At 40.5% G+C, this 24,861-nt stretch overlaps 1 protein-coding gene across 3 annotated transcripts in view; it reads left to right on the top strand.

Annotated features, from left to right (window-relative positions):
• The window catches only part of ATG7 (autophagy related 7), a 77,637-nt gene that overhangs the window by 49,778 nt on the left and 2,998 nt on the right, over positions 1-24,861 (top strand). Inside the window, exon 19 of one of the 3 annotated variants that reach the window (XM_072934640.1) lies at positions 9,959-11,534. The exons of 1 other annotated variant lie outside the window; for it this stretch is intronic. In XM_072934640.1, the coding sequence (XP_072790741.1) occupies positions 9,959-10,018 (60 nt within the window). In that variant the 3' untranslated portion in view covers positions 10,019-11,534. Of the gene's footprint in view, positions 1-8,254; positions 8,338-9,958; positions 11,535-24,861 lie in introns of those variants that run through there. One more of the 3 variants, XM_072934639.1, reaches the window with a different exon arrangement.

A 24,861-nucleotide genomic window follows, 5' to 3' on the forward strand; every position in this document is an offset into this window, starting at 1 on the left:
TGGGTGAAACTTGGGTGTTATTTATTAATTAACAACAAAATACTGAAACTAAAGATCTTTTCAAATTTCAGTTCCAGCTACTTCAGTTTTACTCAGCTGTATCTTAAAGCTGAAAATCTGAATTTGTCATTTATTTTGTGAACACCTTAATTTTATTTTTTAACTTTTAACTCTAATTACATTTAACTTTAATTTTAATTAAATTAATTAATTTAATTAAACTTCTAACTTTAATTTTTTGTTATTATTATTATTATTTAACTGTCCCAACAGTTCTGCCTGCAGAGATTTCTTGCTGCTTTCTTTTATGATAGAAAAGCTAGTGGGTAAAGTGAATTACCACAGAGAAAGCAACATCTTCACATTGTATTTCCCTCTGAGTTCTTCCCAATACAAAACGAACGGGCAGCCTCTGTTTGAAATAATTAGTCGTGGTTTACTGGGGGAATTTTGGGACTTTCATGTTGCACTAGCTTTTGATGAAAATTTCCCTGCACTGCCTTATTTAATTCTGGCCATCTGGATTAAAAGGCTCTCTTAATCTTAAATACAGATTGTAACTCTTTCTTTTGGAGTGTGCTGCCATAAAATTCAGGCAGCTTTCCAGCTTTCTTCATTAAAGCTTTCTTTATTATGGTTTGTCGGCCATTAAATGATTGTTATGCACAATGGGCACTTGATTATAATTTGCTGGAGCTGGGAATCAGTTACAGCAGTAATTCAGTTCTGTAATTAAAAGCAAGCATGTTTATACCTGCTAGCATCTCCTGTGAGCTGCTGAGGGTGAGGAGAAAACAGACTTGAAAGGCAACAATTTCTGCTAATAAGATGTTGAAGGGCTCTAAATCTGCCAGTGTTTTGTGCTGTGCTGTGGAATTGGGATTTTTTTCCCATAATAACTGGGTTTTTGAACCAAAATCTGTACTTTGTGACAGGGATAAAAGGGCAGTTTGATTTGTCATAAATCTCCTCAGATCTTTGATTTTTTTTTTTTTTTTTTTTTTTGAGGTTAGAAAGAAATGTGAATTTCTTGCAGAAAAAGAGCAATTGGGGGATCCTCAAATCCTTTCTGATTTTTGTTCTGCTCTTGTGGGTTTTTTATCAGGGAGCTCAATCTCACTCTAAGTGTTTTTTCACCTGTAAAGTTTTAAAAAAATGTGAGAAAATTGCTCGCCCTAAAAGTATTTTAAAAGGGAGTTTTTCAAGGGTGTTTGTGCCATTTACTTTTATATTTTGGCTGTTGGGAAGTTGAAAGAAATAAATGTAAGTTTGTCCAAGCTGCACATTGAACTCTTACGGGCAAGTGTGGCATAGCTGATGGTGTCATTTAATCTGATTTTAGCAGTATTTTATGGATAACCTAACGTAGATACATGATCATTTAATCAATATTAGAAAATATTTCTTTATAAAATTGAAGTTATGTAGCAGCTTTGTAATTTTTTTTTTCCTGAGCTTGTGTCTCCTAAAATTCCATCTTTGAGATACCTTCTAGTAAATCTGCACCTGGAAAACTTTCCTGCTAGCTGAATTTGTGCACATTTGGTGAGATGAAGCTGCTAAATGAAATAATTTCATTTTCAATTTTACAAGCATCTGTTTGGCTGGAAATAATTTTCTGTCCCAGCTGTGAACTCGAGAGATGCAAACGTTGTGAATGTTGTGTGTGCAACAAATTCCTCTCCTGCACTTCAGTGTTGGTCTGCAGGAACTGTGCATACAGGAGGTCAAAAATTTGCTTTTTAACATCTCTCAAATTGATCTCAAATTGGAGCTCTCAAATTAGCAATCAAAACATTTGTAATGGGCTAAAATAGAGAATAATGTGGGTTTGCAAGGTAGTGCAAAAATCAAGGAAAGCTGCAGAATTTAAGTGCTCTCTCCCACAATTCTAATCAGAATTCTAACAACAACAATTCTAATCAATAACACCAGTTCTAATCAGAATTGTTGATGATTTAATCAAGAGTTTTCAGTCTTGTTAAACAAGTGAGGAACACAGACTGGAATAAAACCAGTTTATAATTCTGCCTTTCCTCAGGAGGGGACATTCTGATGGACACACAGTTGAGATGTTCAGGTCTTCTGAGGAAAATCTTAATAACCTGGAAATTCAAAGTTACATGGAAAATCCTTTCTTTTGCTTTTTTACGAGTTTGTGGGGTTTTTTTGGGTTTTTTTGGGTTTTTTTTTTTTTTGATACCTTTGCTGATTTTGGAAAAAGTAGAAGGCTTTTCTTGTGAATCTAATTTCTCCATGGCAAGCCCTTGCAGTGCCTTTGCCAAGAGTTTATTTCACATGTGTTCAGTCCAGTTTTCTTTTCACATATGTGAAATAACATCTTGGCAAGTGGTAAACAAAATATATACAGCAAAGAGAGAGAGGGAGAGACCTGTGGTTTTTATTGAAGTGAAAAGATATATTTTATGAAATAATCCTTTCATTGAAGTGAGTAATTAAAGCTAGAATAAATAAGATCTTATGAGAGATTGCATGGTAATTATGTAACTTTTAAGAAAAAAGAGTTGATGGTAATGAAGTCTTTTCACTTGACTGGGTTTTTCTTGGAAAAGGGCAGGATCATGTGATGATGTAGCACAGTGTGTGAGAGCAGTTTGCTGCTGCAAAATCCAAACATCCCAAAGTGATTTCCAGAGCCCAGATGTTTATCAGTTTCTCTTCTGGAAGGGAGCAGCAAGGTTTTTATTCCAGGTTTTCAGTGTGTAACTCCTCCTTTGTCCAGGGAGACTGGGCACTTGTGCTGGCCCACAGAGAATTTATGGATGAGGAGAGAAAATTACTCCTGTGAGAGAAATTTTCCCTTCTCCCTGAGAATTGTGAGGAAAATTAGCCCAAGCAATCCCTGGGTCAGGAAAAAATAATAAATAAATAAATAAATAAATAAATAAATAAATAAATAAATAAATAAATAAATAAAATATAAAATCTATATATATAAAATATAGCATATTATACCTGCTATCATGAGCTGCTGAGGATGAGGAGAAAACAGAGTTAAAGGCAACAATTTCTGCTAATAAGACTGTTTTCCTGTTGTATTGAATCAATTCAGGAGTGTCCCCAGAGCATTTATCTGACCCCCTGAGATATTCTGAGGTGATTTTTTTTATTATTGGCTCAATTTATCAGATCATGGTACTAAAACCACCAAATTTCTGGGTTTGATCCCTGTGTGGGCATTCATTTAAGGGGTGGGTTTATATTATTAAAACTAAAAATACACTTAAGATATTTTTGTCACATATCTACTTGTCTGCTTTCACAGCATAACTAAGATTAATGAAGTTGATTTAAATATCTAATCCTACCAGATAACATTATATTTTCACAGGAGAAGGGAAAACCTAGAAAGCAGACAAAACCTAGTTTAAAATTAAAAAAAAAAAAAAAAAAAAAGTTGATCTTTATTTTCTGTATGATTGTTCCACTTCCAAACAGAAAACTAATGACGTTAAAATACATATTGTGAGTTGGGGATACATTCTTTTACCATTTATTTCTATAACCAGCAAAAGAGATATATTTTTCCAGGCACTTTGTATTTCAGCCTTGCAGTGTTCTCTGTGCTTGGCTGGAGGTGCAGCTGTGCTCGATTTGACATGGGCAGTTACAGTCTGACAACAACACAACAAAAATTCACGGTGAATTAAATGAATGAAATTCTATTTGGCGTCCTTTTAGCTCTGAAATGTATATGGCAATCCAGAATTGTAGCAAATAAGAAGAATGTTTTTATAGCTTTTATAGGAACCTGGTGCTAATCAAATATGTTAAAAGCACTCCTGTGCAAATACTGCGAGATTTTGGAGGGTCTGTGCACAGAACCTGTACCATGAGCCCTTTTATGAAAGGATTTTGTTTCAAAAATCAGTATCGATGAGCTGCTGAGGGCTGTGGCTCTCAAAAAATGCTCCTTCAAGCTTTCCTGTTGTGGTTATTGAGAATAAAGTCAGGGTTTTTTCGTGATCATAACTCTTAATATGTTTTGGCATATTTTTTTTTTTAATTTTAAAGCAGATTTTGCTTGTTTACTAGATTTCCCCTTCTCCTGTGAAATTATCATGTTATCTGGTAGGATTAGGGATTTAAATCAACTTCATTAATCTTAGTTATTTTGTGAAAACAGACAAGTAGATATGTGATAAAAATGTCTTAAGTGTATTTTTAGTTGCAATAATATAAATCCAACTCTAAATAGAATTTATTCCTGCAGTTCTTTCCAAAGTGCAGGCAGATCCTGTTGTTTGTATTTAAGGTAGGTATCTGTAGTAACAATCAAATGCTGAAAAATTATAATTTGAAGATATTTAGTGGTATTTCTCTCTAATGTCATAAGGTGCAGTAACTTTACAGCCACTGTCCTGTTGCAAGGGCAATTGTTGTAATAATATAAATCTAAATTTTTAATTGTAATAATATAAATCCAACTCTAAATAGAATTTATTCCTGCAGTTCTTTCCAAAGTGCAGGCAGATCCTGTTGTTTGTATTTAAGGTAGGTATCTGTAGCAACAATCAAATGCTGAGAAATTATAATTTCAAGCTATTTAATGGTCTCTCTAATGTCACAAGGTGCAGTAATTTTGCAGCCACAGCCCCATTGCAAGGGCTGTGCTTTGAACAATTTCAAACCATTTCCATATTTACAGAGAACTTTACAACATGCAGCTCTGTTTGATTTGTTCTGTGGAAGGGAATTAGAGGAGATAACATCTGAAGTCTTTATGTGATGCTTGCAGTACAGTTGTGTCTTTTTGAAGGATTAATTTGAGAAGTGGAGCCTCTGGGGGATTTCTCAATATCTATCAGAATTTTCACACGCAGGCGTCTTGAACTCCTTGAAGTTACTCAATTCCAGTCAATAACTTCAGGTTATAAATTAGTTCCTAATTAGCATGATGGAGTTTTGACAGAAATTAATGAAGCCTTGAGAGCTCTTGCCTGTGTAGCAGACTTTTCCCAGCTGTCCTCCAGAACTTCTCTAGGGAAAATCAGAGAAATTCAGACTTAGCCAGAGTGCTGGTATGACAAAATGTGATTCCCAATTGCATTGTATCACACTTTAGCTCAGTTCTCCTGTCTGGAGTGTCCATGGTTTCACATCTCTCCAAGGAGGAAGACATAAGAAAAAAATTGTAATTTTAGCAACTAGGACGCCAGTATTCCAACTTCTCATTCAGTTCACTGAGAAATGCTTTTCTTTAGGGAAATCTGGCACATTTTTCTGCCTAGGAGAGAAAATAAGCCACTTTAGCAGTGAAGATGTAGGTGACAAATTCACTTTGGTATTATCTTGGTTGTGCTTGGTTGCTACAGAAAGGATTTGAAAAGTCAAAATATAAAAACTCTGCTGGAAGTGGCTGAAATCTATTTTTCTCCATTCAACAGTCAAATGTATTAAAATTCCCATGCATTAAAATACTCATCTTCAAGATATTTTGGGCGTTTTATGGGATAAAAATAACACTAATTGCAGATTTGGACCTCTTGTATGCACTCAGCTCCTGAGCTGTGCTACCAGTGACATTCCTGCTGCTGTTATTGCAGGGGAGGTTTTGTTGTTAATTCTGCAGCCAAACTGCTGGAGTTTCATGTCTGTGGAGCCTCATATCACAATTTAAATAGAGCATTGGGCGTGTAGAAATGTCAGGCAAATACCCCAAACCTGAGAGCTGGAGCTTGGCCGGCCCTCTGCACGGGGGGTTCAGCGTTTGGGGTGCTGAGCTTGGTATTCAGCAAATATTTGGGTAAGAGCAGCAGAGGAGGGGTTTGGCTGATCATTTCCAGCTCCTGCACACAGCAGGAGCCCTCTCCTGTTCCCAGGGAGAGTCACAGGAAAGCAGCTTGAAAATATTGACCAGCAAGGGCTGCACAGTGAGCGCAGTCCTGGCACGGCAGGGCAGCAAATCCCAGATCCGTCTGCCTGCTGTTCCTCTGTCCTCCTCTTCCTCCTCCTCCTCTTCCTCTTGCAGCTCCATCTGCCTGGTGTTCCTCAGGAGTACATGAGCAGTAAATCTGCCCTCCTCGTCCTTCCTTTTCTTCCTCCTCTTCCTCCTCCTCTTGGAGCTCCATCTGCCTGGTATTCTTCAGAAGCATGTGAGCAGTAAATCTGTCCCATTCTTCCTCCTCCTCCTCCTCCTCCTCCTCCTTCTCTTCCTTCTCTTCCTTCTCTTCCTCCTCCTCCTTCTCTTCCTTCTCTTCCTTCTCTTCCTTCTCGTCCTCCTCTTTTCCTCCTCCTCCCCTTGCAGATACATCTGCCTGGTGTTCCTCAGAAGCACATAAACAGTAAATCTTCCTTCTTCCTCCTCCTCCTCCTCCTCCTTCTCCTCCTCTTCCTCCTCTTCCTCCTCTTCCTCCTCTTCCTCCTCTTCCTCCTCTTCCTCCTCTTCCTCCTCCTCTTCCTCCTCCTCCTCCTCCTCTTCCTCCTCTTCCTCTTCTTCCTCTTCCTCCTTCTCTTCCTTCTTCTTCCTTCCTCTTCCTCTCTCTTCCTCCCTCTTCCTCCTCCTCCTCCTCCCCCTCCTCCTGCTGCTCTCCTTCCATGCCCAGGTGACCCTCCTGGTGGATGCAGGACAGGCTGTGGGTGTGTTTGGGCTCCAGCAGGGCCTTTGGCACTGTCTCCCACAGCACTGCTGGAAAAGCTGCAGCCCACAGCTGCACCCAGCTGGGGACAGGCACCAGTGGTGTCCCTCAGGGCTCTGTGCTAGGACCAGCTCTGTTCCATATTTTTATTGACCACATGGATGAGGGGATTGAGCCTTTCATTAGTAAATCTGCAGATGACACTAAGCTGGGAGTGTGTGTTGATCTGTTGGAAGGTAGGAGGGCTCTGCAGGGAGACCTGGAACAGTTGGATGGATGGGCAGAGTCCAATAGGATGAAGTTTAGTGAGTCCAAGTGCCCAGTCCTGCATTTTGGCAACAATAACACCCTGCAGTGTTACAGGCTGGGGACAGTGTGGCTGGACAGTGCCCAGGCAGAAAGGGACCTGGGGGCACTGGCCAGCAGCGGCTGAACATGAGCCAGCAGTGTGCCCTGGGGGCCAAAAGGCCAATGGCTCCAGGTCTGGATCAGGAATGGTGTGGCAGCAGGAGCAGGGAGCTCATTCTCCCCCTGCACTCAGCACTGGGGAGGCCACACCTCGTGTGCTGTGTCCAGTTCTGGCCCTCAGTTTGGGAAGGACGTTGAGATGCTCGAGCACATCCAGAGGAGGCACCGAGGCTGGAGAGGGGCTGGGAACACAAACCCTGTGAGGAACGGCTGAGGGAGCTGGGGGTGCTCAGCCTGGAGAAAAGGAGACTCAGGGGTGACCTTATCACTCTACAACTCCCTGAAAGGTGGCTGTGCTCAGGTGGGGTTGGGCTCTTTCTCCAGGCAGCACTGACAGAACCAGAGCACACAGCCTCAGGCTACATCAGGGAAGGTTTAGGTTGGATATTAGGAAAATTTTTTCACTGAAAGAATAATAAAATACTGGAATTGTCTTCCCAGAGATGTGGTAGAATCACCATCTCTAGATGTATTTAAAAAAGACTGGACATGGCACTTGGTGCTATAGTCTATTGAGGTTTTAGGGCATGGGTTGGACTTGATCTTAGAGGTCTCTTCCAACCTTATTATACTGTGATTCCTCTTCCTCCTCTTCCTCCTCTTCCTCCTCTTCCTCCTCTTCTTCCTCTTCCTCCTCTTCCCCCCTTGCTCATCCCCAGCCTGGTTGAAGGGTCCTGGTGCAATTCTAAGCTGCCAGGACCTGATCCAGGCTTACTCTGCTCTGTTCTGGCTTTTTAGTTCATTTTCCAGCTACCTGGGAATCAGAACTGGAGCTGTGGCACTGTGGGCCTTGGAATGTGGGATAGAGATGGAATTCTTGGTTTTATTTTGTGGAGATACATCTCTGGCTCTGGGTTATGTAAGATGTTGACCAAAATTGAGTGTATTAAAATATATTTACACATGGAAACTCAAACTTCTATTATGTGTGGTGGTTTGAAATTTAGCAGGGAAAAGGTTCTCTGAAAAGTGCTGGATTTTGGAAATATTTCTGCTGTCATGCTGTCCTTGTTTTAGGTGTCCTAAATAGAAAAATATATAACAGTCAGGAAGTTGTTCTTTATTGTGTCCAAGTTGTCTTTTGGGGGATTTCAATATTTAAGTGAGGGGGATATTTTAATATTTAAAGGGAAAAAAAATCAAATGTCATTTGACCATAAAAATACTCTTTTTTTCTTTTTTTCCAGGAGGAAAATAATCCTAAATTGAGAGGTGTCTTTAGCTTGTTTGGACTTGTTAGTCTTAACTAAATAAAACAACCTCTAAACTGTTTGTTTTGACTGAATTTTTCCTCGTAGTTAAAAAAGTAAGGTTACACCTGTCCATTGTTTCCTTTACTCCAGGGTTTGTTATGATATTACTTAGAGGGAAGTCATGTCCTTGAATTGGTGTTGAAACCTGGTTTCTTACTGAGGTTAAACTTAAAGAAAAGGGGCAATTTACAGGGCAGGCTTCATTTGTGTGAGGCTGAACAAAAATCATTCTGCTGTTGTGAATAAAAAACCTTTAGTCATAAATATTTGCCATTTTACAAAGCAGAAGTTTAGAGTTTTGTTCACAGGAGTGTGTTGAGATTTTGATTTTAAATTTCCCGTGCAAGCAGAGGGGTCTTCATTCTGAGGGAACTTCATAGGGTCCTGAGGAATGGGTTTGGGTTTAAGAGTTATTTCGTTCCACACTTTCATACTTTTATCTAATTTAAATTATTTTTAATAATCCCGTAATTAAGGCACTGCACTGGGGAAGCAAAAAGGTGAAGAAAGTGACATTATCCCAGGGGAGAAATTTTCCATGGGATGAGTTTCCCGTACAATAAATTACCTCCAGGTGTTCCTAACTTTATTTTTTTGTATAATTCTATGCAAAACTCTAATAATTCTTGACATAATGAAAGATTTAAAGATAAGTTAAGTATAAATATGGAGAATATGTGCTGAACTTTGTGCCTATAATGGAGACATCAAGATGAGGAAATGATATTTTTAGAAATCTTGGAGCTTTCAAAAGACTGTAGAAACTGAAATTCTGGAGAATCAATGCATGTTAATAATCCAGAAAGAAAAATGCAAAATTACAAGGAATGCTTGTGGCCAATCTTTTAAAAATGTGTTTGTGCAGGACCTCTCAGAACCCTGGAGTGCTTGTGCTGAGGATTTGCTTTCATTTGATCTTTACACTGTGCACCACTCTGCAAATGCATCAGATTGTGCAGATGAGGCAAATGGTTGCTGCCTTTTCTCCTACCCCTGGAAGCTTCCAGCTTTCCTCACAGCTCAGCTTCTAAGTCTGTCTGTGATTCTAAAATAACCTGGGAAACAGCAAATCGTTCTAGTATGTGGTGAAAATATAAGGACATGGTGGTAACCAGCACCATGGAAAAAATTCTTTTCCACCCTAATTAGTTATCAGTACTCTTAGAAAGTATTGGTAATAACACCCTCAGCTTTTTGTTGTTGTTGTTGTTGTTGTTGCCTTCTTGATTTTCATGGGAACAATAGAAGCGATGTTTGGAAAAATAAATATCAGGGCTTATCCTGAGGAGGATTCTTTCTCAAGGGGAAAACCTTGCTAAGTTCATGAACTTCTTCCAATGGTAGGATTAAGATCTTGCTGGGCCAGATTTATCAAAGCCATCATTCCATTAGTGAAGATGAGAAAGTGAGCAGTATTTCAGTCCTGCTGAGTCTTTACAAGCTCCTGGGTTGAATGCTTGCAGGAACAGGAATGTTGGCTCAGGAAAGGTGGGAGCATGTCAGTGCCTCTGCCAGGCAGCACTGCTGTGCATTTCAGCTGGAAAAGAAATGCCAGGTACTGGGATGTGTCTGGGAGGCTGCAAATAAATATTTGGATTGGCCATGTCTTTAAAATGCATTTCAATTGATTTTATTAAGGCTGGCATCCTTCCAGAAGTGCTGAACAGTTTGGGATCTCATCCCTCATCAGTGAGATAAATGCCAAAATTCCAGCTGACTTCAAAGGGAGCAGAATGAAGATCTCAGTCCCCAAAAGACACAGTGTGATTTTGATCTCCTGAACAGGAGGATCACCTGGCAGGCTTTGTTTGACAGGCAGGGATCAGGACCTGCAGGGAGGTGAGTGATTCCTCAGTGCTCCAATCACTGGAGGCACGTGGAGCCTGGGCTCAGCCTGGTTTGAGCCTGGTTTTAAAGATGTTTTCTCTCTTTAGATGTGTTGTTAAGCAGTCAGGATGTAACAGCTTGCACTGAGCAAGAAAACTCCTTCAGTGATCCAATTGTCCAAATGAATGCTTGCTTCAATCTTTTTTAATCTGATTTTTCAGCTGGAGTTGGTGACATGGAACAGTGAATGTCCTACAGCAGTGACAGGCAAGGAGGAAGCACAGCAAGGTTGACAGGGAAGGAAATACCTTGTGGTAGGGAGGGAAATAACCTTGCAGTAGGGAGGGAAATAACCTTGCAGTAGGGAGGGAAATCCCTTGTGTTAGGGGCACTGAGAAGCTGGAAAAGCAAAACAACATCTTGGTGTAGAATATTTACTTGTCAAGGAACAGCTGCAAAATTTGGGGTGGCTGGAGCTCACTGGTTTGCTCTGAGACTGTCTGACCACACAGCTCCATCCTCAGCCATCCCCATTCCCTTTTTGCCTTTTAGGACTGCTCTTGGATTCTGTTTGGGTTCTGTTCCTCCCAGGTGACCTTCCCAGTCCCTTTCCCAGTGCCAGTCCCTCCAGGGAGGGTTTGGGGCTCAAATCCAGCAGGGACTGGAGGGGATTGAGTGGTCAGGCCAAAATGAGGAGTGTGAGCTCAGATTTTGGTGGGGATTAGTAGATTTGGGCTGATCTGGTGGGGATTGGTGGATGGTTTGATGGAAACTGTTTTGCTGTTCATGGCTGGATGCTTCTCCTGTTCCAAGCAGCTTTTCATTCATCTTGAGACTCTTGGCTGTAAAACATTCTCTGGAAAATTTTAGATAAAAAGCCTGAATATAGTTCTTTGTTAACTTCCTCCTTCCAAATCCTCCACATCTCCTCTCCTGTGTCTCACTTTCTCTTCTGAGTCAATGATGGCAGCTGTGCCCATTTATAATTTTCTAATTTAAACATAATTTTCTTGCATTGTGCCAAGCCAGGCACCAGGGTTTTTTTTAAGTTGCACTGATTGAGATCATTATTTTTCCTTCTGCACACTGCTGTTCACTACTCAGTTAATACATGGAAGAAATTATCCATTTGAGAATCATGGATTGAAGAGAACATTTTCACTAATTAACTCTATTATAAAACATTTAGGTACAGTTGTAACATTAGTAAAATATTTAGGTCTCCCACAATTAATAACCTGCTTATTTTCTTGCATTTCAAAGTCAGAATATACAGTTATTTGTGGGGAGGATGTGTGCAGCAACTCAAGACCCAGCTCATAGGTAAAGATTTCTCCTTTTGATGGGTGGCTTCTTTCTTGTTCAACAAATAAACAAAAAATAAAAAGTTTTCCTTTGAGCCAGAGATGGGAATTTCATTCAGCTGTGGAGACAGCTGATGTGCCTTGAGGCAAAATATGGGAAGAAACAGATGGCCATAAAAGGAGAAGCACTGGGGAATAAAATAATTGAAAATTCCAAGCAAGAGTTTATAAATAAAACCTGTAGAAGCTTACTGTACATAAACAAAAATCCAAGGTAAGAATCCTGCATTTTTGTTTGAATCTTAAAGGGAATAACCCAGGTAACTTGCTGGGTTTGCATTCACAGTCTTGTTTGGGGCTTTGTGCTCTGTGGAAAGTTTTGTCATGTTCCACGGGATATGCACATCATGTAAATAAAAAGTGTATTATTTTAAATTGAATCTTACCTGCATTTGTCTGCAGGATGTTTTGACTATGTTTGTTAGTGTTTTCTGCTCATAAAAATTAATAACAGCACAAGTCAAAGCAGTTAAAAATTCAAATGGGCCTTGCAGTGTTATGAACTCCCTTTGAATTTTGCAAATTCATCAAACACATTCTCTGTGGGCCTTATAATATCTGCAACTATAAATAGCTCTTCTCAGGTAGGGGAATAATTCTTCAGGATTAAATAAGTAACTGTTCAGACTCTCTATTCTGGCTCTTGGTGAAACACTTATGTGCATTCAACCCAGGCCATTTTATGATTATCTGATCTTCATCATGATTTTAATTACTGTATTTGAAAAGTCTTATTTGGGTGTAATTTGGACATTCCTGTGGGTCCCTTCCAACTCGGAATATTCTGTGATTCTTGAGTACTGTGACAAGCCACTACAGTGTGTTGGGACTGTGTGTCTGTCTGTCCTAATTTCTAATTTATGTGCTGTCAAAAAGGTTTTCTCCTCCTGAAACTGAACTTCTGTTCACTCACAGAGGGGGGGAAACCCCCTCCTTGCCTTATATGTGTAGGTCAGCATAAAACATTGCATTTTGGCTTCCTTTCAAGAAATCCTCTTTATTTCTTGCTTGGTTGTTCCTTTCCAGTCTCTGAGCGAGGCAAACCCTGATTAAAAGCACTGAACACGTATCAAAGGCACAGAACTGTTTCCAGGGAAATTTCTTCATTTTTATGTTGTAAGAATAATTATAATGAGTTTGATTTGCAACTGCTGCCAGAGCAACTCTTGCAGTCGAGTCAACTTGGAGAAGGTTAAAAATACGGTGGGATAAGCCTGGGCTTCAGCCAGGGAGAAAAATTCTGTTCCTACTTGCCCAGCGTGAAGTGCAGAGCTCCCTCCTGCCCCTCTTTGCCTTCTCCCCCTTTAGCCACGAGCACTCTGTCGTGTTGACACTGGCACTGGAGCTGCCTTGCTTTGAGTTTGAAAGAAGCACTTTTATCATTTCTAATACACAGCCTAGGGCCAAAACAGACAAAGCAATTTGGGAGGATGAGGTTCAGCAGGAGGCTGGAATTCCCATTGTGCGGCCCTTTGGGAATGGGAGTCTGGAGCAGTTTTTTGTCACAGTCATAAGTGATAAAAGCTGCTCTGCTTGGTCAGCTGAGCTCCACTGGGGTGGGGACGGGCTCGTGGCCACCAGTCCTTGAACACAACAGTTGTGATCTGCTTTGTTAGAGCTGTCAGAATTAACCCATCCTGTTTAATGCGGTTCTTAAACTGCAAAAACTGTAATATTCTCATATATCACAGTATTTGAGATTCACTTATTTTGTTTAATCTGATTCTTAAACTTCCAAAATCATAATATTCCCACATATCAAAATATTTAAGATTCGCTTCTTTTGTCCAATCCAGTTCTTAAACTTCAATAATCGTAACATTCCCCATATATCACAATGTTGATTGACTTATTTTGGTTAATGCAGTTCTTAAACTTCAAAAATCGTGATATTCCCATACATCCCAATATTGAAAACTCACTTCTTTTGTTTGATCTGATTCTTAAACTTCAAAAATCATAATATTCCTACATATCACAGTATTTAAGATGCACCTATTTTGTTCAGTCTGGTTCTTAAATTTCAAAAATCATCCTATTCCCATATATCACTCTATTTATCAAAGGTGCTGGCCCATTCATTGTTTTGATTCTTCCAGAGAAGTTAATTCCTCAGTGCTGGAGACGAGCTGACTGCTGCAGGGGGATCTTTGTGTGGCCCTGGTACTTTTTCATCCCCATGCTTGTCTCTTTTCTCAAGCCCCATATGGCCCTGTCCCCACAGTTTTTCTCTCCAGTGGTTTACCCATGTTTTACACAAAGGATTTTTTCATTCCAGCACCTCTTTGTCCTTTATTTCAGTCACCAGAGGCTTCACCATGTTTTGATTTGTGCATCTTGTGACCAAACTCTCAGCTTGTCTTAAAAAATGATTTGATTTGATTTGATTTCTGTCTCCTTTTGAACTCTCCTCCCCAGTGCTGTCAGTGTTCTGACACCTTCTTTCTCCTGCAGAATGTTTCCACTCTGCAGTGATTTTAGAACACAGGCAATAAATCTTTCATCTCAGTTTCTATGAAACACTTCCAATAAATCTCCTTTAACTCATTTTTTCAGAGAGTTGTCACCAATAATCAGACAACCTAAACATGTTTATCCTTCAGTCTCACTCCTGCATGATTTCATCAGTTTAGGTGCTGCCCTTTCTGGAGATGCTTCTAATTTCCTTTTTTTATGAATTTTAAATCAAAATGACACCACCATTTTCTCAGACTAACAAAAATTCCCTTTATTAATGTAATTGTGCCATAGTGAATAAGTCAAGGAACACAATTGCATCCCATTATCCTGCTGGTCTGATGTCCTTTGAGTTCTGTTACAAACATGAAGAAATGCAACACTGATCCCATTCCCCACTGTCTTTTGGTAACCCTTGACTCGCTGCATAATTTCCCATAAGTTTTTATGGCACTTTTCATCTTTGCATGAACTTTTATAATTATAATAACTTGTTACCTGTGCTGCCTTTTGAGTAATTTGATGGGGTTTGACTTCTTAGCAGCAGTGCCAGAATTTAAAAACCAGATTCCCCCAATGAGATAATGGGATGTGCCTGCCCAGCTTTGTGCTTGGGCTCCATATGAATTTCATTTCTCCTTGCTGTGGGAAAAGTGCTAGTCTAGAGATAAATCCCTTTTTGATTGGCTGCTCTAAATAAAGCAAACAGCAATTGTCTCTAAAACTAATGGCACTGATGTTATCACTTCCCCAGATTAGAACTCGGAGATGGAGATAAATAATTTCTTTTATTGAACCTGATATTTTAGCGTTTTTTGCTCGTGAAAAATAAATCCTCCTCAGTTCTTTAACGAGACATAAAGCCTAGACACAGTTTTTTGTTCAGAAGGGATGAAGTTTAAAGTAAGTTTAAACTATGTATTAAACGCAGTTTTATACATTAATTAAGAATTTGGTAAAATAAATTGTGTCTGTATCACATGCAAGGCTTAAAATTCTCCAGAATTCAATATTAAGCTGAAGGGAAGGGTTGATATTTCCATATAAATATAAAAACTCCAACAGAATCAGTACACATTTGGTCACACCATGCTCCCAGTGAGACAGAGAGATCCAAACTAGTTAGATTTGTGTGCTAGTATATTAGCACACAAATAATTATGTAATGTGCTAATTAGCACAAAAATAATGTGTGTAATGTGCTAATATTAAATATTTTGCTGGTTGAGGGACACAAACCCAGCTTTGTGGAGCAGGAAGAGTTTTTGGCTGGGTTGGAACACGGGTTAAAAACCTTGCTAGAATATTTTAGAAAGAATCCTGCTCCCTGCTCCATCCTTTTACACATGAAGACAGCAGTTTGAATTCCTGTCCCATTTGATCTGGGTTCCCACTGGTGTCCTCAGTGGGCACTGCAGCTCAGTTTGGAGATGTCTCCAAGCCATTCCTAAATTCCAAATCCCTCCAGCCATGGCTGGCAGTGCTGGGGATTGTTCCTTCCCTGCTCAGCTGGGAGCTGCTGGTCACAGCTGCCTCCTGTGGCACCAGCTGTGTGGCCAGCCTGGCTGAGGGGGGGTTAGAGATGGAAAAAAAGGGCTGGAAAAACAACTTTGACCTGTGTGGAAAGAGGCAGTGCAGATGTGTTGTAATATCCTTCCCCCTGAGCAGACAGGATTAAACAGACTTTGTCTGCTCCCAACAATTAAGGAGTTTGCAGGGCCCCATGCAAGTTCCAGCTTGCTCCCAGCTGGGAGAGGAGTTTTTCTGTTTGTGCACAGATGTTTAAGCTGTTCATGGTCTCTTTGTTTTGGGGTTTGCTCAAGAACTTTAATTTTTCAAGCAGCACCCTAGTCTTCACTGCCAGCCTCTGGATTTTTTGGATTCCCTGGAAGCAGTGCTCTGTACAGCCCAAAAGCAGGCCTTGCTGTATGTGAGAACAAAGGCAGAAAATCCAGGGCTGTTTATTCCTGGCCACAAGAGCTTTCTGTCATCGTGACTCACAGACAGACCCTGAGAAGTTCTGCTCAGGGTTTTATTTACTGGAAACTCCTGAGTGTGAGTCTGGAGCTCTGCAGTGACATCCCCAGGGTGCAGGCTGAGGCAGGGGCAGCTTTTGCACAGTTAATAAGAGAAGGAGCAGGGAAACCACTAATTAAAGCTCAGACAGAAACAAATGAGGTTTTTCATGCTGGATGGGGTGATCACCTGGCTGCCCTGGCACTGAGGGTTTGCTTTGGAGAATCCTTCAGCTGAGAGGAAGGCTCAAAGGCTGGGATTTTGATAAGGGATTTTGATAAGGGCTTGGTGCCCTCACATCCCTCATTGTCCCTGGCAACTGGAGAAGTTTGCTGAAGGCAGTCTCAAGTCCTGGCTGCTCTTCATCCCAGAAGATGAAGTTGCAAACCTGAGCTGGGATTGTTACAGCCTGGGTGGTTTTTAGTGGTGCTGGTTAATGTTATGGAACTTTTGTTGTTGTTGGGATTTTAGTGGGGCTGCACAAAGGGATGCAGAAGTTTCCTTGAGCAGTTCCTTCCTTACATCACCAACCTCACTCTGGACAATGTTTAAGTATCAGGTCAGTGAGGAATGAGTACATCACACTAGGAGAGCTTCACTTAGTCCTTCAGGAACCTTTTGAACTCAAAACCAGCTCCTTGACTTCCAAAACAAGAATCATAAAGTATGGTTTTCTACTAATTATAGATTATTTATCTACTGAAATAATTAGACAGCATTTGGTTAAATAGTTAAACTTGCTGTTTACATTTTTCAGCTGGAGTTTCACTGCAGTGCATGCTGAGCAGCACATGAAAAGCAAATGCCACCCCTCTTTCCTATAGCAATCCCCTCTGTGCCACCAGGAATAAATAAGAGTTAATTAGATAAAACAACTTTTAAAGACTTTAAAACTGTACATTTTAAGCCTATTTTTACTATACTTACTTACATAATAGGTTTGTTGTATACAATGTATTAAACATCTAATAAGATAAAAATTGCAACTTAAAGACTAAACAAAGTCTTATGTATTTCAAGCTTTAAATTAAAAAAGATTCAGTTAAGTGCTAAACCCACTGGAGGATTAAATTGTTCATGACAAATATGACTGATTCATTTGAATAACATCATAATGGCAGTACAGCTTAACTTGTTTAATAACCTCAGTTATTACAGTGATAGTTTGTCTTAGAGAAGGAAGAAATGCTTTTTAAAAGGAGGTTATTCCTTTAGGTGCATTATATGTGACTCTTAAAGCTTGCTTTGTTTTAATGAGTGCACTGATAAAGCTGTGATTTGTAAAAATCACCCCTATAAACAGGTTTATTCTCTCCATTACAACTGTGTGTGTCTGGAATCATTTATCAGGGTTGCCTGTGATAGGTGTTGGTCACTACAGGCTTCTGTCTGTGGAAGAAACAGCTCATGACTTTAAAGATGAAGGCAAACTTTGCTTAATTTTCACAATGCAGCTAAACTGTATTACACGTTGCGCAGAGGGGCCGAGAAGAATGTCTCTAATTCAGATTTAGCTCATTAGAAAATATCTTCTGCTACCCATAATGAAAAATGAAATGGGGAAAAGCAGCCATCCCTGATGTGGAGGAAATCAAAACCTCAGGTTTGAGTTGCATTTTAAAATTTTCTACAGTTCTGAAAATAAAGAACTTCAGTAGAATAATGATTTATATATCACACCAGAAGAGAAATATCAGAGGTACATAACAGCTCTTAAATTTTGTGCTAAAGTAGTAGCACTTGAAAGGTTAATGCAGAAGAGGGGTCTGAAAATACAAAATTCACTTTTCTGAGCCCCCAGTGAGGATGTTTGGGTGGAATCCTGCTCTTGGGAAAACTGTACTTTGTGTTGCATATCCTTTATGGGGTTGTTTGGGTTGGGTTTGGGGTTTTTTTTGAAGTCTCTGCATTACACTACAGTTGAATGCAGCACTGGCGTTTTGCAAGAACATTCCATTGAGCCAGAAAAAGGGATGTGCAGATTTGGTGTGGGATCAGGATGAGGATGAGGTGGTTCTGGAGGTGAAGTTGGGATGCAGCTTCCAGCATCCCTGGAAGTGTCCTAGGCCAGGTTGGATTTTGGGGTTTGGAGCAGCCTGGAACAGTGGCAGGTGTCCCTGCCCATGGCACTGGATGGGCTTTAAGGTCCCTCTTAACCCAAACCATTCTGGGATTCTGTGGTTTCAGAAGTGTAATATGATTTTAGATGTTTATAAAAGAGTATAAATCTGTTTTCAGTGGGGAAAACATATATATATATATGGGGGGGGGGGGATTGGGGTTGGTTTTTTTTTTTTTTTTTTTTTTTTGGCACCTTGACGGTGTCACTCATGGCATATTCTGTTCTCTAAGAGCTGCTGGAGCCTGCTCCTCCTGGCACCAAATGCTGTTGGAATGGCAGTTGTGGGCTGGGTGCTCTGGGGTATGTCCCTGCTCAATGCTGATGGATCCTGGAATCACCTGGCATGAGAGGGAGGGAATCCCAGCATGAGAGGGATAGCCCTGAGGGTTCTGCAGTGTTTGACCATTTTCTGTTTGAATTCAAACTCTTAATAGTTCAAAATTATTCAAAACAACCTCATAAGCGTATTCCAGATCTTTCTTTGCAGGGGAAGAGGAGGTGAAATACAAAAATGAGGTATTTAGGATAATGTAGGCTTAGAGCCATGAAGAAGTGAAGTTTGCTCTCATAGTACAGGAGATCTGTTGTTTGTTTTAGGATGAATTTTATGGCCAGCCCATTGAACATCCCAGTTCTGTATTCCCACTTTGGAACCACTCTCACTCTATTTGCTGCCTGCAATCAGATTTGAAAGTGGCTTCTCACTCTGTCGCTCTCAGCTGGACTCACACGTTCTCTGTGATCCCATCAACTCCTGGAACTGCAATCACAGAAGAGGCCAGAAGATCAAAGCCACCTCAGATAGGGGGAGAAGGGAATTCTGAGCCAAAACAAGCTGTTTGCCTTGTAAGCAGCTGGGAGCACATCTGGGACATCCCCGGAGCTCCGCGGGCGCTCCTGGGGCTGGAGCCACGGGGGGCTGCAGCTGGGCTTTGCTAAGCCTGGCTGGGCAGAACAAACCTGGGCTACCAGGGCTGGCTGGGGGCTGGATCAGGCTGCAGGGGCTGTGTTTGTTCCTCTGAGCCCAGCTGAGCAAGTGCAGCAGGGGGGGTTTGGTTTGGGGGTGCTAAACCATCCGGTGCCCTCCGAGACGCGGTTGGGTGGGGTGGTCATGGACTCTTCCAGCAGCTTTGGGGTGAGGGTCACCCTCTGTTATAAATGAAAATTTGTCCAGCCAAATTAATATGAAAAATAAAATATTTATTTTGCAATTAAATTCTATCTAGCCAGCCACAAGGAAAGAACAGAGCCGAGCCCGGGGTCGGCCCTGGGTGTGCAACAAGGAGTCAGCCTCAGCAGAGGTTTTCCTCCATGCCCACACACCTCCATCCTGGCACAAGCGGTTTTTATGGGGAAAATTCCGCCTGGGGCCAAGATTTCAGCAGTCAGTCTTTTCTTCTATTCAGAGTCTATATGTTAATAAGATTTTATTTTTTGGTGCTGAAGAAGAACAATTCACTGTCTGGAGTTTGTTGAATCCTTGATGAAATTTATGGGAATTCAGGAACGCTGTATTCACATGTATCTGCCTCAGGATTTCCATGAGATCCATCTCGGGTCGTTCACACGATGATCAGCACCTGGGGTTTCTGTATCTCCCCAGCCATGGCCCATCTCCTGGCCAGCTGTACCTTCTTACTTGTAAATCAGTTTCCAATCTACACCCGGTCTCACCTGCGCCTGTGAGGGGGGAAATCCTAATACAAACATGTATACTCTAACAAATATTCAATATCACATATATCATATTAGAAATGGCGCAAATTATATCTACTACACATAACACCCTCCATCAGGAGCTTGGGAGAACATTGCTTTGGTCCTGGGAATGAAAAACCAACAGCAGAGCAAGTGGGCACCCACTTTGTTGCAGCAGAGAAAAATTGGGAATGAAACAAGATTTGATAACTAAGACACAACTGCTTGCAGACAATCTGTTAGTCCAGCAGGTGTTGGAATTCTGTGGTCAGAAAATCAAAAGCAATTTTGAAAGGCCAGATTTTGCAGAATCCAGATCCTTGCAAGAGCCTCCAGGCCCAAAATCTCTGCATGATCTCATCAAAATTCTTGTTTGTTCTGTTTCTGTATTGATTGAAGGGTTACAGGAGTAAATCTGACACTTGGACCCAAATTTTCAGCAGAATCTGGGTTGGATATGGTTTTAAATTAGCACATAAGTTTTTGAGTGAATTTGAGGCTGCCTCTGTTGTTTACCATTAATTTATTGTTATTTTATTGTTAACTTATTGTTAATTGTTAATTTATTGTTAATTTTTTGCATGGTCCTAGCAAATGTTTCCAGAGCAGGACATGGTGCTTGCAGAGGTCTCTCACTGCTGAGGCATCTTCTGCATTTTCAGGTTTTTCTGTCCCTTTGAAACAAAACCAAACCAGAAACTTGATCTGCCTGTTCTATTTCTAGAACATCATTACCTTACCTTTAATTGCTGATTTTTTTTCCTCTTTGTGTTTTTATACCAGCACTTGCAATTTTCTGGCTAATATTTATTTTGATAAACCTGATGGGAAAAGTGACAGGATTAATCAGGAAGGAAACTGGCACGTAAGATTTTAAAACAAATGGATTTATCTTCCCTAAGTTTCTGCAGTATATCCACTATCCTCTGAGCATTATCACTGCAAACCATGTTCTTTTATTCCCTCAAGTCACATTTTCAGAAATTATATTCATTTCTAACTACGTGAAGAGCATTCCTCCTGTAAAAGAGGAGAGAGGAGGAAGTTTTCCCCACCTTCTTGCCTCCTCCACAAGATAGAAATGTTGTGTATACACCACATGTATCTCCATGGAAGCAATTATGAGATTAGTGAGGTCACTGGGTAAATCCAAGTTTTCATTAATTCATATTTTGATTGCATTTCAAGTTTTCTGTTACTTACGTGTTACAGGCAGTGCATGAGGAAATCTGCTTATACTAAAGCTGTGCACAAAATTCACATGTAAGATGATACAACTGCACGTGGGACATGTGTTCATTTTTTTCTGCCAAATGTTGTTTTCTGATAATGGGAATTGAGCTGAAAAGGATCCCTGTTGCTGGGTTTGGAATTCTTTAGAATAATGTACATTTTGCTTGTGTTTGCCAACTACACTTGGTGAGGATGGAGTGTGGTCGATCAAATGGGAAAATGCTGAAATTTGACTCATATCTGGGTTAGGTGACTTTCCAATAATACTTTTTCTTGGTATGGGAATCTCTGTCTCATCTGAAATCAATCTGTGCTCTTCAATCAGTCACTAAAACCTCAGGGATTTCTGTGATTTTTTTTTTCCCCCTTGTAGAATTTGGGGTTTTTTTAAAAAGAAGAGTCTCAAGCTACGTCAGGGAAGATTTAGGTTGGATAGCAGGAAAAAAAATAGGAAGAAATTTTTCACTGAAAGAATAATAAGATACTGGAATTGTCTTCCTAGGGAGGTGGTGGAATCACCATCTCTGGATATGTTTAAAAAAAGACTGGACTTGGCACTTGGTGCTGTGGTCTGGTTGTGGTGTTAGGGCATGGGTTGGACTTGGTGATCTTAGAGGTCTCTTCCAGCCTCCTTATTTTGTGATTCTGTGAATCTGTGATTTTCCCAGTTCTCAGGGACAGTTCCCTTCATGATCTGATTGGCAGATGTCAGTCCAAATTCCTTCTCCCACCCAAAATCTCTGACTCCATGAAGGGTGCAGAGCACGTGCCCTGCCTGGCCAGCTGGGGTTTCCTGAGAATAAATGAGAATTATCTGGTGTTAGGTGAGCACAACTCTGGAATTCAGCATTTTGAGCTTCTGGGAAGACTGGATGAGTTTGTGGTGGTCTTGCCAGGAGGGTGTTGCTCTGTCAGGGACTGTGAAGAAGCAATGTGAGGATGATGATGATGGTGAGGATGATGATGGTGAGGATGATGATGATAACAGAAGACATTTATGGAGTTGTGGTAGCTGTGGTCTCACATAACCAAGGTGATCCTTGTTTCAGGAGATGATTTAATCTCGTATTTGGATGTAAAAACACTGAAGCAGGGTTCTTGGAGAGGCTGTGAAATCTCAGAATTGTTTGAAACTCAAAACTGGACAAACCATTCTGGAATCTGGGGTGGTTCTGTGCCAGGAGCTGAACACCCTGAGGCTGTGGGGCCTGCTTTGGGTGAAGGTGACAAAAATGATTTCCAGAGGTGTCCTGGGGCTCAGGGATTCTGTGCCCCTTAGAGCACTGAGGGTCCCTTAAGTCCCATCTTTTATAATCTCTTCATTATTTCTGGATTGTTTATTCCTGCAGTTCAGTTGTGGAGTTAATCTGCTCCTCTTTTTTAATCAATAATTACCAAATATTTGATTCTTGTAACCTGAAAGCTCATTTAGAGGCATCTGACAGCAGTTCTGCATCACCTGGGAGTTAAAAAGATGCAGTGGGATAAGGGAAATTCTGGATTTGCAGCAAAACAGATAAAGCCTGGGCAGTTGGAGTGGCACAGACTCAGGTGTAGAAATTATTTCATTATTCTGAGATCCATTTATGTATCCAATCCACATTTCCTGTACAAGCCTTGAATGTAAATTTGTCTTCATATCTGTACTATCCATTTTTTTCAGGATTTATACATATGATGAATATAAACTTACTGTTTTATTTTTAATGTAAAACCTGGGCACATCAAAGGGGGAAGGTGATAGAAGAATTCAAATATACTCTATTAAATACTACAGTGTTTGATTTTCATTTCAGTCAAAGGCTTTCTAACAGTTTTAATCATTCCTATGACAGAATTTCCATTAATTGTGGCTTCCTTCAAACACACGTTCTCCTTGGACAGCTGCCTGTTGGTGGTAGTAAAATGGAGTTGAAAATCCCACACAAAACAGAATAATGGCATCATCAAACGTTCTTGGGGGTGTGTTTATTTATTTTCCCACTTGTTTGCAGTTCTTAAGAGCCTGAAGAAAAGGCTTGATAGTAGAAAGTCTCCTTTAGAGACTTTGCAACAGCTCCAGTGCTGAAAAATGCCCTTTTCAGCTCAAAGACAGGAGAGAAATTGGCTTTGTGTTTGCTGCTGCTGTGCTTTGGGACTTTTCTTCCCTCATAAAACAAGGAACAATGGAAGGAAATCTGTCTGGGGCATTTTTATACCAGAAAAACCCTCATGTGCATTTTTTGTTTGTTTCTTTTTTTTTGTATTGTTTTGTTAACTGTTAGTCGGGACCAGAAAAAATCCTTTTTGTGAATGTTTTCATGTCATTTTCTATGAATACCTGGGAAAACTGCTCAAAACCCAGGAGGGACTAATTCGTGCTTGGTGCTACTGCTTGTATATCTGCTTGGAACTGGAGATATTAAAAAGACTTTCTAGCTAAAGGTTTATTTGTAAATAAATATTTTCCATACTGTTTACTTGACTTTTTCTGTTTTGTTTTTAAAAATAGCTTTCAAAGCCCTTCAGTTACCAATTCTCTCTGAACTATCAGTTCTTCTATCTGAAGATAACAGTAGAATTAGAAGATTTTTAGGCTTTAAGGTTCCTTTCCAATCCAAACCATTCTGTTCTTTTAAGGACTCTACATGTATTTTAAAAAAATTAATACAAGAGGAACTTGTATTACTCATCACCCTGACCTTGCGAGCTGTGGCTGTGGGCTGAAAATACAGAATTTTGGAAAGGCTGGAAGGGCAAAACAAGCAGCAATCAGGGCCACCATCACTGAAAAAAAAAAACAAAAAAAAACCAAAAAAAAAAGACACAAGGCTGATGGAGTTGATATTGCAGGATAGTGAAGGGAAGGCTGTGGGGGCAGACACAGAAAAAGAGAATTTGTGGAGGTACAAGGGGTGCCAGGGATTTGTCAGCCTGGGATAGGGCCACTTTGTGCAAGGATCTGGAGAAATTATCCACCCTTTCCTGCACCTGCTGCTTAAATAAAGCAGCTTGAAGAAAGAAATGCAGTTTTTATAAGCCTTGGATTTGATTTTTTTATTTAGGTTAATTTCTGTATGTTTAATTTTGGAATTGATGTGTCAGCTGAAGGAAGAAATATCTGATAGTTATTCAGATTATGGCCTGCCTCTGGGTGTAGTTGGATTAGAGGAAGTTAGAAGATTTTTTAAATAAAACTTTGGGGAATGACTGTAGGATGAGGTCTTGCACTGGGAGCACAGGTGGATCCTTGCTGGGGTTCATTCTCCTGTTGCTGGCACCCAGAAGAGAAGTCATAAAATGGGAAAATCATAAAGCCTGGCTGGGTAACACCAGTTTTGGAGCTGTTGTTGTGAAGTGCAGTTTGCAGGTACCAGGTGTTCCTGGGCTAGGGAGGAAATGCAAGACTCCCAATTCCATTGAATTTATTGAAAGTGCAGTCTGAAGCTGTGGAAATCAATCAGTGGGAATTTGTGGCTTTCCCCCCTGCCTCGTTCTTCCTATTATTGATGAAAATAATAGGTGGAATTGCAAGAAAACAAGTGTGGGAATCCTTTCCTTCTCCTGAATAGCCATAATTTGCATGTGAAATTTAAGAAGCTCTCCAAAGCAGTTGGAATGGAAAAGCAGGTATTGGAAGGAGCAGGTGCACTCAGACAATCTGCCCAGGTTTGTGCAGGCTGGGGTGGGGCTGGCAGCTGCTTCATTATCTTCTCATTCCCTGACTTCTGTCTTTGCCTGTAGCTGTGTTCGGGTTTGCCTCACCCAGGTGTGCTGCAGGACAGAGAAAATGTGAAAAAAATCCAAATTCACAGCTTGGTTTGGAAATCAGACTCTCTTGACAG

Source organism: Taeniopygia guttata, chromosome 12 (assembly GCF_048771995.1).
Source record: "Taeniopygia guttata chromosome 12, bTaeGut7.mat, whole genome shotgun sequence".
Taxonomy (NCBI): Eukaryota; Metazoa; Chordata; class Aves; order Passeriformes; family Estrildidae; genus Taeniopygia; species Taeniopygia guttata.